The sequence below is a fragment of the Anoplolepis gracilipes genome, chromosome 1, assembly GCF_047496725.1.
Source record: "Anoplolepis gracilipes chromosome 1, ASM4749672v1, whole genome shotgun sequence".
Lineage (NCBI taxonomy): Eukaryota > Metazoa > Arthropoda > Insecta > Hymenoptera > Formicidae > Anoplolepis > Anoplolepis gracilipes.
The window spans coordinates 1,007,600-1,023,667 of record NC_132970.1 but is presented as its reverse complement, the minus strand read 5'-3'; the positions used below and the strand labels follow the sequence as shown (position 1 = coordinate 1,023,667).

General features: G+C 31.2%; 4 protein-coding genes across 7 annotated transcripts; 2 read left to right on the top strand and 2 right to left on the bottom strand.

Moving 5' to 3' along the window:
- Positions 1-336: 336 nt before the first annotated feature.
- On the top strand, positions 337-1,878 carry Slx1 (structure-specific endonuclease subunit SLX1). Its single transcript, XM_072902589.1, has 3 exons — positions 337-887; positions 1,018-1,069; positions 1,165-1,878. The coding sequence occupies exons 1-3, from the start codon at positions 706-708 to the stop codon at positions 1,720-1,722; spliced, it is 792 nt and encodes a 263-aa protein (XP_072758690.1). The 5' UTR covers positions 337-705; the 3' UTR covers positions 1,723-1,878.
- A 174-nt stretch (positions 1,879-2,052) lies between these two features.
- On the bottom strand, positions 2,053-5,370 carry LOC140671336 (uncharacterized). The gene is given in 4 exon segments (XM_072902594.1): positions 2,053-4,508; positions 4,739-4,915; positions 4,917-4,994; positions 4,996-5,370. Coding segments are annotated over 4 exon segments (699 nt in total). The 5' UTR covers positions 5,194-5,370; the 3' UTR covers positions 2,053-4,262.
- A 3,227-nt stretch (positions 5,371-8,597) lies between these two features.
- Positions 8,598-14,538, top strand: LOC140667748 (organic cation transporter protein). 4 transcript variants are annotated; one of them, XM_072895984.1, is made up of 9 exons: positions 8,598-9,177; positions 10,556-10,897; positions 11,404-11,651; positions 11,953-12,239; positions 12,374-12,716; positions 13,253-13,488; positions 13,734-13,906; positions 14,055-14,321; positions 14,497-14,538. In XM_072895984.1, exons 1-9 carry the CDS (start codon positions 9,043-9,045, stop codon positions 14,500-14,502), a joined length of 2,037 nt encoding a protein of 678 aa, XP_072752085.1. In that variant the 5' UTR covers positions 8,598-9,042; the 3' UTR covers positions 14,503-14,538. The 4 variants fall into 4 exon arrangements, with proteins under 4 accessions (XP_072752085.1, XP_072752067.1, XP_072752076.1 ...); XM_072895966.1 differs by having other exon boundaries at positions 14,055-14,363; XM_072895975.1 differs by having other exon boundaries at positions 10,556-10,891; positions 14,055-14,538.
- Positions 14,365-15,981, bottom strand: Med31 (mediator complex subunit 31). The gene is made up of 3 exons (XM_072895997.1): positions 15,815-15,981; positions 15,400-15,489; positions 14,365-15,328 (listed from the first exon to the last, which is right to left on the bottom strand). The coding sequence occupies exons 1-3, from the start codon at positions 15,879-15,881 to the stop codon at positions 15,015-15,017; spliced, it is 471 nt and encodes a 156-aa protein (XP_072752098.1). The 5' UTR covers positions 15,882-15,981; the 3' UTR covers positions 14,365-15,014.
- Positions 15,982-16,068: the final 87 nt, after the last annotated feature.

Genomic DNA, 16,068 nt, shown 5'->3' with positions numbered 1-16,068 from the left:
ATACAGCACAAAAAGATTATATACACATTGCAACAATCTTTCACAGCAATATTGCAATATTGCAAATTCACTGCGAAATGTTGCTGCACCATTGCTGTGGGATTGCAGCAACGTTAAATATTGTCCGTCTTTAGAAAGATTGCAACGTAATATATAGCAATATTGCAATGTTATGAATTTGCAATAATGTATTGTTACTATACAATCATCGAATAATGTTGCATATAAGAATATTTTTGTTTCTGATAAATAAATATTAGAAACATATGGATTCGTAAAATACAAAAAAGTTAAACTTAAACAAATGTTTGTAATAATTTTTTATCTAACAAATATATTATAAATTTACATATTATTATATATATGTCCATGGGACATTGTTTCCCTAGGTAAAATTAAATTGACCAATCAGGACAAAGGAGCAAAACTTTTTGTTCTGATTGGTTATAATTAGAGGCTACTCTAACTAACCTAACCTAACAATAAGTACGATTTTCGAATACATCCTAAGAGGAGCAACGCACCGATTTGAACTCTTCGAGTAATTCATCAAAAACGTAGCTTGTGCTTGTATTCTGCCAGCTGTCAGCTTGGATATGTATATATATTCTAACCAGGTGTAAACATATCCAAAAAAATCTACTAAATGCTAATAAACTTTGTGCTAAATCTACGTTGCTCCAAAAATTTGAGAAATGCTCAATAATGAAAGAAGAGCCTGAAGTAGTAGAGCATTTTTTTGGAGTATATTTATTGTATTGTAACAATCCAAAATACCGTGGTAGGACGTACATAGGTTACACTGTAGATCCAAGGCGCAGGATTAAGCAACATAATGCTGGTAAGAAGCATGGTGGAGCTTGGAAAACTAGCAAAAAAGGACCATGGTAAGCATAAGCTGGATTTTTTCTTATTACGCAGAAAATTTATACATATATCTATTTTGTAAATATATTGAATGAAATAAATACTCTTTCCAATGCATATATTCTGAATTCCAATAATTATTATTTGCAGGAACATGGTCTTGATTGTTCATGGATTCCCTAATAGCACTTCTGCACTCAGAGTAAGTTTTTAGTGATAAAAAATAAGCAAGTTGTGATATCCTTTAAAATAGATTTTTGTATGTCTCTGAATATTCATACTAGCATTGTATTTTAGTTTGAATGGGCTTGGCAGCATCCACATGAGAGTAGACGGCTGAAACATATTCCTAAGAAGAGGTCAACACAAAAGAAATTTGATTTCTGTTTGACAGTTCTGTCTGAAATGTTGAAAGTTGGGCCTTGGTGCCGCTTACCCTTGACATTACGTTGGTTGGACTATGAATTTTCTAAGAAATATCACGGATGTATATTTTTACCATTACACATGCCTATTTGCTATGGTAAAGTTACCAGTTGTAAAGTTAAGCCAACACAAAGAATAATAGATGATATTTTGTCACAAGATTCAAAAATATTTTGTTTTCTTTGCGGCTCAAGTATGATGGAGAAAGATTCTGTCGCTTGTATAAAACCAAATTGCCTTTTGAGTGCGCACTTCATTTGTTTAGCAAAAGTATTTAGCAAGGATGGAATGATCTTACCGATCGAAGGTACTTGTCCTAAATGCAAAACCAATGTTCTGTGGGGAGATCTTATAAGAAAGAAGAATGGATGCTATCAAGATCTTGGAGAAACTAACACTGACTTTTCTTCTAGTGATAGTGACATTTAGTAGTATATTACAATGTAATTTGTATATAAATATGGATTTTTATCTCATTTTTACTTAGTTTTAATTTAGTTTATTGTAGCAGAATAGTATTGTAAGTAGCAATCATCAATTAACTCGTTAACATATATATAAGTATAGTATATTACATTATAATTTGTATATAAATATGAATTTGTATTTCATTTTTATTTAATTTTATTTAGTTTTAATTTAGTTTATTGTAGCAGAGTAGTATCATAAGTGGCAATCATCTATCACTCATTAATTTATATCATAAAGGAGAGATATTGTAAAAATTATACATAAATATTTATTTTTATATGATGTTATACATGTGCCTTTTTAACATATATTACAGAGTAGTTGTTATTTAATCATCTGACATCCTTATGTTCATATTATATCTTTCTCTTTTTTCTTGCGCGTCTGTTTTATAAAACTTTACTTACAATATGTTATCAGATAAACGTTATATGGTCAATGACATGAATACATTATATCGACCTTAATTCAAATGATGTGTGACACGTGAGAAACGTTAACTGTTACACAGGTGCATTAATGATTTCTATTCGGTGGACATTATTGTATAATTAGCACGTGCCAAACCGTTAGTAGAACTCGTACGTGATCAAGCAGAACTATTCACATAGAAACATTCACAATAAAGTATATGCAAAGAGAACGAACGTGTATAAAAAAACACATTTTCCTTCTTTCTCGGTCATAGAAATTCGTCATATTCATCATATTGATTTTCTCACACATTTAGCCGCAAATAATATATATTACAAACTAATTTATATTATCATACATGCCGCATAATTGTTAAATAAAGCAATAATACAAAGATAAGAATTTTATTGCCAATGTTTACTTTTCTAAGGAAGAACATATGATTAATTTTTCTTTGATTGGTGCAAAATACAATTTGATGTTGCGAGGGAATTCTTTATCCTTTTATATCTAAATGTTCTTTTTGAAAAAAAGATCCATATATAATTATATACATTCACATATAATTATATATAATCATGCGCTATGTATTCATATATAAATATATATATGGATTTTTTCCTGGGTAGGCAATGTTAAACTAAAAATATTACTATACTTAAATGTTATTATTAGTTAAAGATAAAATAAATAAATATAAATTACAATTAAATAAATACATAAATTACACAATTTTGTTAACAGTAATAAACGCCATTTTCCATTTACTAATATACAAAATATTTTTTATAAATGCAAACTTCGTAGTAATTTTATAAATTTTCTATTTTATGTTACATATTTGAGCTGATTCTTTTGAAAAGTAGTTCATCTATACTCTTCTTCATTTTAATTCATTTTAACGAAACGCGAAATAAAAATGTTGCGCTTTTATCAAGATAACTGAAACTGATTTACGACATTTTCAACAGATAACATCAAATTTATTTCTATACAGATTTTTATCGCGATCAACAGATACTGATTTCACTGGACCGAAACCAACGGAATCAATGGGTTGATACGGAATAAAATGGAAAACGGAGCGATTTTCTACCCATATCTTCATCTGCAGTAACTGATGCGCATCCATTAGCTTTACCGAAATTACAGTATAACGGTACACGAAAGACTTAAAAAGCCTCTCGCTCACGAGGTGACTCATGATCCGGTTATTGCGTCATACGAGTGATTATTTATACTTAATAAATTTTTGAATATTTGACGTTTATTGTAGTAAGTAATGTAAAATATAAAAGAAGAAGAGAAAATCTTTTTAATGCCATTCTCACAAGATTGATAAATCATTTTCTCGCAATCATGCTCCTTTATACAAAGTTAAACATGTAAATTTGTATCATTTTCTTGCAATTCTTATTTGTATCTAAATATTATTATCTTCTAATAGAACACAATATAGAGCTTGCTGATGACAAGAAAATAATCAGAATAATATGATAACTTCATAAAGAGTATGTCTAATGTATATACAATATTTTAGTCATACGAGTGATTATTATTTATACTTTATAAATTTTTGAATATTTAACGTTTATTGTGATAAGTAATGCAAAATGTAAAAGCAGAAGAGAAAACTTTTATAATGCCATTCTCACAAGATTGATAAGTCGTTTTCTCGCAATCATATGCTTCTTTATACAAAGTTAAACGTATAAATTTGTATAATTTTCTTGTAATTCTTATTTGTATCTAAAATTTATTTTTTAACAGAACACAATATAGAGTTTGCTGATGACAAGAAAATAATCAAAATATGATAGCTTGATAAAGAGTGTATCTAATGTATATACAATATTTCCTGTATGAATGTATTTATTTATTTCATTTTGCTTATTTAGATATTCTTTCTAAGAGGCTAGTAAAGAAATAATTTCTCGTTATTCGGATCAAGATTAATTTTGACGTCATAATAATTTTTTCACTTTTGTCATGTGGATAAACTTTTCAAAACGCAACGTCCTCGTGTATCATGTCGTCGGAGACGCGTGCGCGCGCGCGCATGATTAAGCTAGAAGGTATCTATTCTAAAATAAATCAGGTACGAAACCGCCAATATCGCCATAATCATTGTAGTCATTGTAGTCATCGGCTCCAGGTGGTACGAAAATTCCGCCAAGTACACCCGAGAGATTTTCACCCAACCCCATTGCCGAAGCTACCCCGAAGACCAATCTCATCACCAGCAATCGCATAAAGTTCACCACGTTGGTCTCTTTGCTCTGCAGCGACAGTTGCGTCGTCTTTTTCGATCTACCCTCTGCATATCGAATCTGCGAATTATGAGACAATTTTCGAAATGTCGCCAAAGAGCTGAATTAAAAAGTTCTAAAGAGAGGAGATTAAAATCAAAATTACTAACAATAAGTTGATAAAAGAGAACTTTTTAAAAAAATTCTTTGTTAAATTTCAGACTGACACGACAGTGACAAAGTAATTCGAAGGCGGCTGGAATTTTAGAATAAAAAGAGAGCGAAAAAAATTTGAGGAAATTCGTACTCACGCTCGTGCAGATGAGTAGAACTCCTAGCAAAACTATCCGGGCTCTCATATTGCGCTTCTTAATGCGCGTGATAATCACTTTTGGTGAGGACTTTGGAGACCGGCCGTTCGTACGCTAACTCGACTGCGATCGGCGTTCACCCAGGGAAAGGACGTCGACGCGATGTTTGCATACGAGAACATCCGGGACGCAACGAGTGATCTATCGCGTTACGTTCACCGAGTAGAACTGAGCAAGGAAAATCGAGCGAACGGCCAGCTCTCGGGATCTGCGCGAGAGTCGGTCTTTTTGTTCATCGCAACGTGCGCTGTCTGTCTCGTACAGGTAGTCTTGCATAGAGAGAAGAGAGGCGGCAATAGTCGAAACACTATGACAGTTCGCCTCCCCCCAGTCTGGCCGGGCGAAATCGACACGTTGTCGATACACGAGCGCAGATCGCGGAACATCCAAGCCATTCTGCGATAACGGTACACGACGAAAAAAAGGCATTCAGGCCAATCTTAACTTCGTGTCGTCGCGCGCCATAAGGTTGAACGCTAGTCATTCGCGCGACATTCGGCGTCCGGCGTACGCGTTTTATCGCTATGTCACGCGATTTCCATACACACGGGACTTGAACGAGTATTATTCTACAGCATGATTGGCGAAATCTGAGAGAATTTGTTACGTAGCGAGAAAGTGTTACGCTTATTTAGCGAAAACTACTACTATCGCTTAGCGAAATCCACAAATGGCATAGAAACGGAAATATTTAAAAATTTCTACATGTCTTCTGAGGGCAATATCCCTTTGTATAACAATTGTTTGCAGACAACCGCATACGGAATTTATAATTACGTGTGCACACTCTTTTCTTTCTTTTTATTGTTATCTAGCAAAATTTCACGATACAGGGAGCTTTCAGCAACTTGATCCTTATTTACAACGATGAATTGACTTAATAATTATTTACAATGATTTTAGAGAAGAAGAATCCCAATTTTTTTAAATTAAATCATTCAAATGCTATTTATATCTATCGAGAAGAAGAAAAAGAAGAAGATACATTAAATTTATTAAAGATATACTTAAATTTATAGAATTTATAGTTATAATTTATATTATAAATTAGAACTCGTTAAACAAAATGAAAATGTGCGTGTGTTTGCATGATATTCTCTGAATGGGGATGTGTAATCGTACTCTTTCACTAGTCTCTCTCGAGTGACCTTTATTCCGATTATTACTACAACCCTGTGCTATTGGCCTGCTTACTATTACGCGGGAAAATGATGCGCGGTGAGTCCCAAGGAGCTATATGATGCTAGAAAACGCACAAGAAATTAGCCTAAATCGTAAGAGCAAATGAAATCCGACACGGATCGTTAGCCAGCGCATCATCCATTCGTGCCGTATATTACGCGATGTGTTACGAAATTTTTTTTTTTTGCCCAACGTAATAACGTTAACCGCCATTCTCTCGCGACATACATGATTCAGAAAACCACTTACGATATTCAAGTTACTTGGGGATACATCTATTTAGCGGTATTCTAATCATCTCTTTAATTGTGTAGCATAAATTTATATTTCAGTTTTTCTTCTTCTTCCTTGTTGTTTCAATTTTTTTAAACCCACGAGTGTTATTGAAGTAATTGTTAATTTAGTTTTATCATAATGTGTCATCCTAGATACAACACATAATATTTGTAGTAAATATCATGTGCTGCGTTATAAATATTTTATATACATTAAGAAAAAAATAAAAACTGTATATTCAATATATGTATATAATATAGATTAAATATTTTATGTATTTATAATAAATAAAAAAAATAATATTTTTGTAAATATTTCTCAAATATTTGCTAAGATATTTATGATAAATTTTTGTGACTCGCTGAATCTAAGATTACAAAAATATTTATAAAATGTTCAAGTAATTATTAGAAAAACTTTGTATATATTTTATAAATATTGTGTGCTTTCCAGGATAGTAATAGTAAGGAATAAGAAATTGTGAAGTATCGCTAAAAAAATATAATTTTCTCTTATTAAATTCATACTTATAAAAAATGATACACTCAATTTCAATGATTCAATCAAATATTCAATCAATTGATTTAATCAATATGGCAACATTATGTATTTAACAGTCATCTTGTTGTACCGACGAAAGCGAAGAATAATGGCTGTGCGATTATGCGTTCATCGACGATCAGATGGAAATGTAAAGCCTTCCGTGAATGGCGGAGTATACGATCTGGGACTGTCGATATACCAGTTGTGACGTCCGATAAAATTAATGGATAACAACAATGTGACGTGAGAAGAGAAAGAGAAAGAGAGAAAGAGAGGGGAAGAATTTCCTTCAGATTCGGTCGTCGATCCATCTCGGCGATAAAACCACCAATGAAAGGCAGGATGTGACCGGGACCGGACGTAACGAGTCCGGCATACGCAAACAGTTCCAGAAACGAAGGAAACACCTTTATCGTCATCGTGTGCTATGATGATTTATACACCCACACAAACAAGACGTATAATACAATCATAAAATAATACCGCTAAATATGGCGTGCCTTTTAAATCGACTGCTAAAATATTTGTTGCAATCGGTGAAAATTAAAAAAAATCTATGAAGGTCTCGTGTTTATTCGCGCCTAATACATCAAGGATTTTATGGTTCTAATTTTTATCATTATATATCTTTGTAATTAAGCTTTAAATTAAAATAAAATTCTATTAGAGTAAACTCTATCTGAAATTAACTGAAGAATATAATTTTGGTAATTTTTCAACACCAAAAAGTTTAGTTTGCGAGAAACGCCTTTTTTTCAATCGCTTATAACTCGGAAATTATTGATGCCTCGACATTTTCGCTGAGGAAGAATCGTCTCCAAATGATCCCAAGAATCAGGTTTTTTCACTAATTACAGGACCTGACTTACTGTATAAGAAACATCTCGTCTTTCCGAAACGCCATTATTTGCGAAACTAGCTGAAAAAGTATATTGCATCAAAATTATAATTTCACAAAATATACATGAAATGTATAAGATTGTCTCAAAATGATTGCATTAAAATTACGGAGAAAATTTGATAATGAATATGACATATAAATTATAAAGTAACAAAATATGTAGAAATAAATTTGGCAAGATAATAAAAGTCAATATTGATCAGAAGAATATGCTGCGCACACTAATACAAGTGACGTTAAATGCATTTGCAAAGTTTGTTAACATTAGCTGAGACATTATCTGACTCGTCGCGACAACTCGGAATAATATATAGGTACAACCATGAATACACGGTGTATGAAATTACCTTTTCCACACACTTTCCATAGAAATAACTATCATTTAGAAAAGTGGCACGTGCGCTGAGATTCATATGGTCGTGTGTGTGCGTGTATATATGTATGTGCGCACGCGCTCAAGCTCTACGATTATTTTTATGTCGAGTCTTCAATTTCAATCGCGATTCAAGATTCAAGATACCGTAATTATTCGCAATTATCCCGCGAACGCATCATTAAATCGAATATCCTCCACCTGGCTTGGCTCGAAAATTGAAAAATCTAGTACATATTATTCCGTTATCGTCATCCGCGTCAACTAATGAAACGATTAAAGGAACAACCTGTCGATATAGTTTTACATCGGTCGCAAAATATATTAATATATTAATTTACTGACAGAGAAGATCGTTTTTTTCTTCTCGCATATATGTGCTTCGCATGCCAATATACGTGTCGTTAGGTATTGGAACAATAGGCTATACATCGTCGTCCTCCTCCGTTTTCATTCGCTGTGTTTCCTCTTTCGCGTCTCGCGTCCTGCGAGAGAAACGAGGCGTATTCTGGCCAACCCTCTCTCTGTCAGTGCATGCTTTACCTTCGTACATGACACTTTGTTCGAATCTCGCGATATATTCCACTCGCTCCGTTTTATATGTAAACAAAAGGAATTTTTAAACTGCCTTTATTCTCAATCTCCGACAGTTAAATATATAGTTATATATATATTTGTTTTGAATTACTTATCCAACATAAAACTATTTATTGTTAAAAACTCTTTTTTAAAGACTGGTTTAATTTCTTGTATGTCGTAAATATGGATCGAATATTCGACATAAATGAAAGAAATGTTTGGTCACTTTTTGCTTTTGAAATCATTCATTTCGATCTAGAGTGAAAGAATAAACACATGTGATACGTTGAAGTTGCGTGATCTTCAAACTACACTACATCGCGCCTTTGATGGACAGAATCGCGGTAGTCGATTATCAAGGGTTGATGTAGAGAGCTTGTTATTCACATAATGAATGCCGAGGAAGTTAAAGTGGGCTGCTTTCAAATGATGCTGGTACTGTTGCTCGGAATAAACTATGTCATCGTCGCTATGAGTCATGCATTGTTGATTTTCCATAATTATACACCAAAATTTTATTGTCAGGTAAGATAAGATAAAATATATTTTTAAAAATTCGAAATAAATCACAGAGATTTTGCATTTTATTTTATAAAATGTATAAAAATATAAAATAGAGAGTTACTAATTCTTGATACAGTGACATATAAGTATATATGTATATGTGAATTAAATCTGTGATGAAACGCCCTAAATTTAGACCTTAGTGATACATACATATATAATTAATAAAGGTAAAAATATAATATATACACGTACAAAATATATAAACAAAAGATTACATAAATAAAAATAAATATATTTCACAAAAATTTTAGAATTTAAAATTTATTGTACCTTGCATCATTTTGTATGTTTAGCTTCTCATCTTTTAAATATAAAGTATTAAAAAAGACTCTAAACACATTCAAAAAACACATATAAAAGAAACAAACTTCCCTCGCTTTACGATTCACATTTTATCTTTAGGGATCATGCTCAGTTAAGAATTTTGAAAAAAATCGATTTTTGGGTTTTGACATTTTCTGTAAATATAACATCTGGAGAATATTCCCTGTAAGTTTCAAGTTAATCCGAATAAAATTGACAGAGTTACAAGCATTCAAAATATGTTCCGCCCTCGATCGTTAGAAGCAATAAGTATAGTGCAGTAATTGCACGCAGGGAAGAATGCTTCGTCGGTAGCATCAAATTGATGTTTTAGAAGCTACAATTTTTTCTGAAAATTTATTATACGGGTCTGAAATGAATCTATGTAAATTAAAAAATGAATATTATATTTAAGTGCAAACCTATTTTAAAACTTTAAACGTATTTTTCTCAAAACCGCACATTTAAAATCAGTGACCAAGATAACTCGAAAACTACTGCATCAATTTATTTCCAATTTTACAGACTTATTTTAGATATAAAAAAACTAGTCCTTAAACGAAGAATTTTTTTCGATGTATAGTTTTTTCTTTAATTGACGAAAAACGAACGATTTTTTCATCGAAAATCGAAAGTTCAACCTTACGAATATTTGACATCCGTCATTTTATTCCAAATCAATATTTCGAAAAACTGTTCGTTCAAGGACTAGATAATTTAATATATTAAATAAATCTTTGCGAATTTTTTATTTCGGATAATCCAGATTCGAGCAGCAGTGATCACCGTAAAACTAATTTTTCAGAAGGACCTCCGAAAGAATTGTTATATCTTTTTTATTTATTAATATTTTTTAATAAAAAAATTATGTGCAATTTGTAAAAACATACTCTTTTTAAATATAAAAACTTTTTTTTTTAAGTCTTACAGTTTTTGAGAAAACAATTCCCAAAAATCACGTTTTTTCTTTCTGACTGAGCATGGCCCCTTAACGCAATAATTTCATTAAACAAATTTGTTTTACATATTCTAGACGAAAGACTCACTAGATAGGACCTATGGCTGTCAAGAGACCGCGAATTTATCAATTGTCGCCAATCTAACGGCTACGTTGCCGGAAGTGCCAGTTCTTGCGTCTTGTTCCGGCGAATATCGCTTCGTGACAGAGTTTGCGGAAAACAGCGTCGTTACTGAATGGCGCTTAATATGCGAGAGACGATATCTGTCTTTCCTCGGGCCGACTGTTTATTACATCGGAGTTCTTTTAGGTGCGTGGATGACCGGATTTCTGACCGATTGTATTGGCAGACTTCCGGTCCAAGCGATATGTCTTTACGCGCAAGGCACAATGGCGGTGGCACTCTATATGGTACAGGTAAAAACTGTTGACGACAATATTACAGATGATAAATTAAGAGATTTTAGATTTTTAAAACTACAGAGAAAAATTTATTCGAAAATCAAGAAAGTTGAACTGACATTAATTTTCTCAAGTTCTAATAAAATGAAATAAATTATATATAAAATAGAATAAATTATATATGAATCCAATTCTTTAATTGTTTAGACAAAACAATTTTGATAATTGTTGAATTAAAAGAATATTAATATAATATATTAAATATAGTCATAATAAATTCATAATATTCTTTAAAGAATTAAAAGAATATTAATATAATACATTAATATATTTATAATAAATTCATATTAATATTCTTTTAATTCATAAATAAATGATCTCGCAATTAAATGTCTGACGAAATAAGAAAAAAAGCAACATGGATAGCGCGAAATAACATGTCTACGAGTAAGAAATTAAATTAAGTTTCGCAAAAAAAAAAAAAAAAAAAAAAAAAAAAGGATAAAATATTTTATGTTTAGAGTTATCCCGCGTTTCTGGCGCTGCGTGGTCTTCAAGGGGTATTTGTTCAGGGCTTGCAGAATTCCACGTATATTCTCTCTCTGGAACTATTTCCAGCGCGATTTCGAACTTTCGTCGCATTGATTATGCAGATCTCCTGGTCGATCGGCCTCATATTGCTCGCGGTGCTCAGCTACGTAATTCCCGATTGGCGAATTTTACAGTTGGCCGTTTCCGTGCCCACCGCGATCACTGTGTTGTATATTTGGTAAGAAAAAAATTTTAGACATAAGAAAAATAGAAAAAAGTCTACAAGATGAAAAAAAAAAAACATTTTTAAAATATCTTAAATTTCTTAAATGTTTTGTATTTGAGTGTGTATCGAAAAAAATTAAGTGATACGTTAATAATATAAAACAAATCTCGATCTAATTTTCGTGTTATATATTATTACATGTTATTAAGTGTATCTCGGAAAAAAATAGTGATACGTTAAATATAATGTAAAACAAATCTCGATCTAATTTTCGTATTATATGTTACATGTTTTATATTATATGTTATTATAGGATTATACCGGAATCGCCGAGATGGCTACTAGCTAAAGGGAAATCGACAGAGGCCGATATAACTTTTGAAAGAATCGCAAAGTATAACAGCTGTTGCACCAGATCGCGAACGGAGAATAACTTTGTGCAAGAAGCATGCGTGAAAAGTAACACAACACCGATAAAACCAGAGAGGAAGTCACGCGTCACCAGCGTTGAACTGAAGAAAGCGAAGGCCGATGAAAATCAACGGGAAGAAGCTACGAGTTTGTTGAACCGTTCAGAACCGACTGAACAAAAAGTTATAGGTGCACTTGTAGTGGATATACTTTTTCAGTGCATGTTTTTAATGGTTGTTTTAGTGTGCGAATTAATTTTACTTTTCAATCGATAATTTAAAGAAACACATTATACACATTTTAATCCAATAAATTTATTGCAGAAAAAACTTCGGAAGTTAATTCGGTAAACTTGGAAAACAAATTTTTTACTCTGGATTTACACCAAGAAACGTCAAGTTCTGTTAAAAATTTCGACAAGAAAAATTTACCTTCTAGCTCGATTTGCGATCGAAACTCGAAAACAATATCACAATCAAGTGATCAGGGAGAGGTTTCTTTGAAAGATACGGAAATAGTATTGCGTAGAATAAAGAAAGAAACAATTAATGAAAATGAAGAAAAGATGGAAAGTAAGAAGCAGAAGAACAAAATGAGCTCAATATTAAAGAACATGTCGAAATCATTGACATTAAGAAAATATGGTGTTATAATGATTTGTCAATGGTAAAATTTTTTCTCAACCCTGGCTCTCTATTTTTTTAATTATTTCGTAATATATTATATATAAAGTTCTTGAGTCAAAAGTGAATAAAATTATTTGAATCTGAATTTTTCTAATAGAGAGAGATTTCGAACATTTTCAAAATATAATAAAATATTTTTAGTATCTTTTCAGTATATTTAATTTCTTTTTTATTAAAAAATTTTAAATTAAAAAGTTTTTTATTTAAAAATACTATAAATGTATTCTACAAAATACTGAACACAAATAAATTTGATTTCAATTATCTAGAAATTAAAAATCCGATCACATTTGAATATTAAAGTATACGTAGAGAATTTAGTAAAATTAAATGTCTAATAAAATCATATCTAGAAAATAAATATTTATTATTTCTTTGTCTATCATAAAACGTTTTTTGAAATATATTTTTTGATACCTTTATCCATCCAGAATATTTATGCTATAATTAAGGAAATGTAAGAAGAATGAACTTGCGAATAATAAAAATTTCATCAACAATATTTTTTCATTTAAGGTGGACATCTGCGATGGCATGTGGTATACTTGACGATTTAATGTCAAATTTTCCGCTTAATAGGCATATTACATTTGCTCTGGGAGGAGTTCTCGAAATAGCAACGTACACATTTGTATATTTTGTAGTATCTAAATATGGTAGACGGCTGCCTATGTGCATGTACCAGTCATTCAATGCTGCCATTTGTATTTTAATTGCGACTTTTCTCATTTTAACAACTGCACCGTGGGCTGGTACGTAAAACAAAAAAAAAGACAGTTATTTTTTTGTCTGAATAAATAAAATTTTATTAGATTGTTCTTTAATTTTTCTTATATAGTTGATGATTATATTTTTTCCACAAAAATTATAATGTGTCTCTACATATTCATATATATGTAAGAGTTGGTGTGCTAAACTTTTGCAGAGAGAAAAAGACAGAGAATATGTGTGTTAATTTTTTTTAAATATATATATATATATGATGTTTTTATTTCAGATCTTGCGAAAACGATAATGTTACTGTTTGGCAAAGTGACTGTCATGAGTACCATATTTATTGCCTACTTGTATACCATTGAAATATTTCCAACCGTGATACGAGGTAGCTGCTTAGGTTTATGCGTAGTATTCGCAAAACTCGGCAGCCTAAGCATGCCATATTCACTATCGGTACAGTATCGAGATATCCATCACTTATTTCTATTTATTTCACAATTACAATTACCTTTTGATTAATAATATTTTTTATAAATCGAAATCGTTAATCGCAAAATTAGCTAATCAATATACAAGTATTACAGAATGTACTGTTTATCAGGAACAACATGTGCCACTTCCAGTACCGTTATTGACGGTTGGGATATTGTGTCTCATCGGTGGACTTTTGGTTTTGATTTTACCAGAAACTCTTAATCAAATTCTACCAGATCGAATAGCGAGTATGGAGAATATAATCGATGACAATAGTTGCAAGAAAGACGACGGCAATATAGAAAATGATACAGAAAACAATTTGACTAATAGACAAATTTTAAGGGAAAAACTCTTTTCGGAAGACTGGGTAGACGCTGGCAATGGAATTCTGGTGAATTTTACAGAGAATAAAAATACCGAATAATCTATAGAAGTAATTTTGTGTAAAAAGCTAGTTTATTTTTATTAAATAGATATTATGTATATTATCTTTTTTTCTCTTTTCTTACATTATAGAAAAAGATATACACTATGCAATAATCTGATCATTTCCATTACATTTACAGCAATAAGTATTTATTATAATTTCAAGCATAAAAAATAATAAATATCTACAAAGAAGAGATTCAGAATAACTTGGAAGAAGCGAGATTTGTGTGTTCCCGTTTTAAAACAATGTGATAAATATAGATAACTTTTTATGTACATATAATAGAATTTAAAGATAGCAGATATAATGTATCATTAATGGAGGATTGCATTTTACTGTATCTAACAATAAGTATATAATATGTATACTCATCATAATATGTAATAAAAAAAACTAAACATTAGAATGAAAAAAAGTTTTGCAGATATCTTACTCAACTATTTTGTAATAAATAATTTATTTGTATGTATGTGCACAAGAGAGATATTATTTGATTAGTATATAAAAATGTGAGAAAATTCATAAATTATCACAGTCAAATAATATATTATCATTTTTTACATAAAAATATCATATTGGATAAAACATGTGAAATGTAAAAAACTACGTTCAATTTTGTAAACATGTGGAATGAACATGATTAAAGTTGCAATTTCAGGGAACTTTAGGTTGTGCAATACCATTATTCTGAGGATTAATGTGTTGCGTTTGCTCAGCAGCCGTTTGCAATAGTCTTGTTCGACGTCGCGTATAATGCTGCCACAGTAAAATCTGTTGATCATCAATAAATTTGGTACACTGAGAATTCACAACTTCCCGCCTGAAGTGCTCGTATTGCAATAAATCCAAAAAGTACAAGCACATAGGATATTTCAAATACTTTGCATATTCTGGTTCTTTCCAGTATAATAGGTACTTGAGGTAATTGATAAATGTTGAATCTTTGAAGTAACCACGCTGTGCTAAAACTACAATTATATTTATCGTGATAAAGATCTTTTTTAACAGTTTGAAAAATACAATGGTCATTTGTACTTACAATTCAGATAATTTGGATTAGCGAGGCATTGTACAAACTCTAATTCAACCTGAAATCGTAATCGCTGTTGATCATCTGTCTCCGGAGCTCCTAAAAAAAAAAAAAAAAAAACTAATTACAAGTTACATTCTTATTGAGATAAAATTAAAGATGAAAATTTATAAAAGTTGTCATGTAATAGAATATAATTTTCAATATTATTAGCTAAAATTAGCTATTATATTGTTTAACAAGTATAGCATGAGATTAAAGCTAGAACTTTTAGTATATTAAATAATTTTTCTAATTTCTTTTAATCACAACGTATTAAAAGCTGTATAACCGTTATTTGAAAAACTTTGATTAAATTAAGTTAGGTTATTGTAGGAATTAAGGTTAGGACTGATAAACATATAACTACAAACGATCATCCCACCGTTCATCCCAATGAAAGATGGTTTTCTGCCTTTCATGAGCCCCGGCGGATCATCCAATCGGTTCATAATACATCAACTTGTATTAATTATATATTTAACGTCGTATGTATTATTTCGACAACAAAATGTATACACGAAACACAAAGCACATACAACACAGAACATAGAACTCGCACAACTCCGAATTCCGAGAGCTACATGCTACATGCTACTAGAGACCCTTGGGAATTCGCGTGATTGGTGCACGTGACTT

Excerpts from the sequence above, each read along its gene's own strand:
- LOC140667748 (XM_072895966.1), top strand. The coding sequence starts at position 9,043 with ATGAATGCCGAGGAAGTTAAAGTGGGCTGCTTTCAAATGATGCTGGTA. Across the intron at positions 10,898-11,403 it reads TGGCACTCTATATGGTACAG|AGTTATCCCGCGTTTCTGGC; the intron begins GTAAAAACTGTT and ends TTTTATGTTTAG. Across the intron at positions 12,240-12,373 it reads GACTGAACAAAAAGTTATAG|AAAAAACTTCGGAAGTTAAT; the intron begins GTGCACTTGTAG and ends AATTTATTGCAG.
- Med31 (XM_072895997.1), bottom strand. The coding sequence starts at position 15,881 with ATGAACCGATTGGATGATCCGCCGGGGCTCATGAAAGGCAGAAAACCA. Across the intron at positions 15,490-15,814 it reads ATCTTTCATTGGGATGAACG|GAGCTCCGGAGACAGATGAT; the intron begins GTGGGATGATCG and ends TTTTTTTTTTAG. Across the intron at positions 15,329-15,399 it reads TAATCCAAATTATCTGAATT|TTTTAGCACAGCGTGGTTAC; the intron begins GTAAGTACAAAT and ends ATATAATTGTAG.
- Slx1 (XM_072902589.1), top strand. The coding sequence starts at position 706 with ATGAAAGAAGAGCCTGAAGTAGTAGAGCATTTTTTTGGAGTATATTTA. Across the intron at positions 888-1,017 it reads ACTAGCAAAAAAGGACCATG|GAACATGGTCTTGATTGTTC; the intron begins GTAAGCATAAGC and ends TATTATTTGCAG. Across the intron at positions 1,070-1,164 it reads ATAGCACTTCTGCACTCAGA|TTTGAATGGGCTTGGCAGCA; the intron begins GTAAGTTTTTAG and ends ATTGTATTTTAG.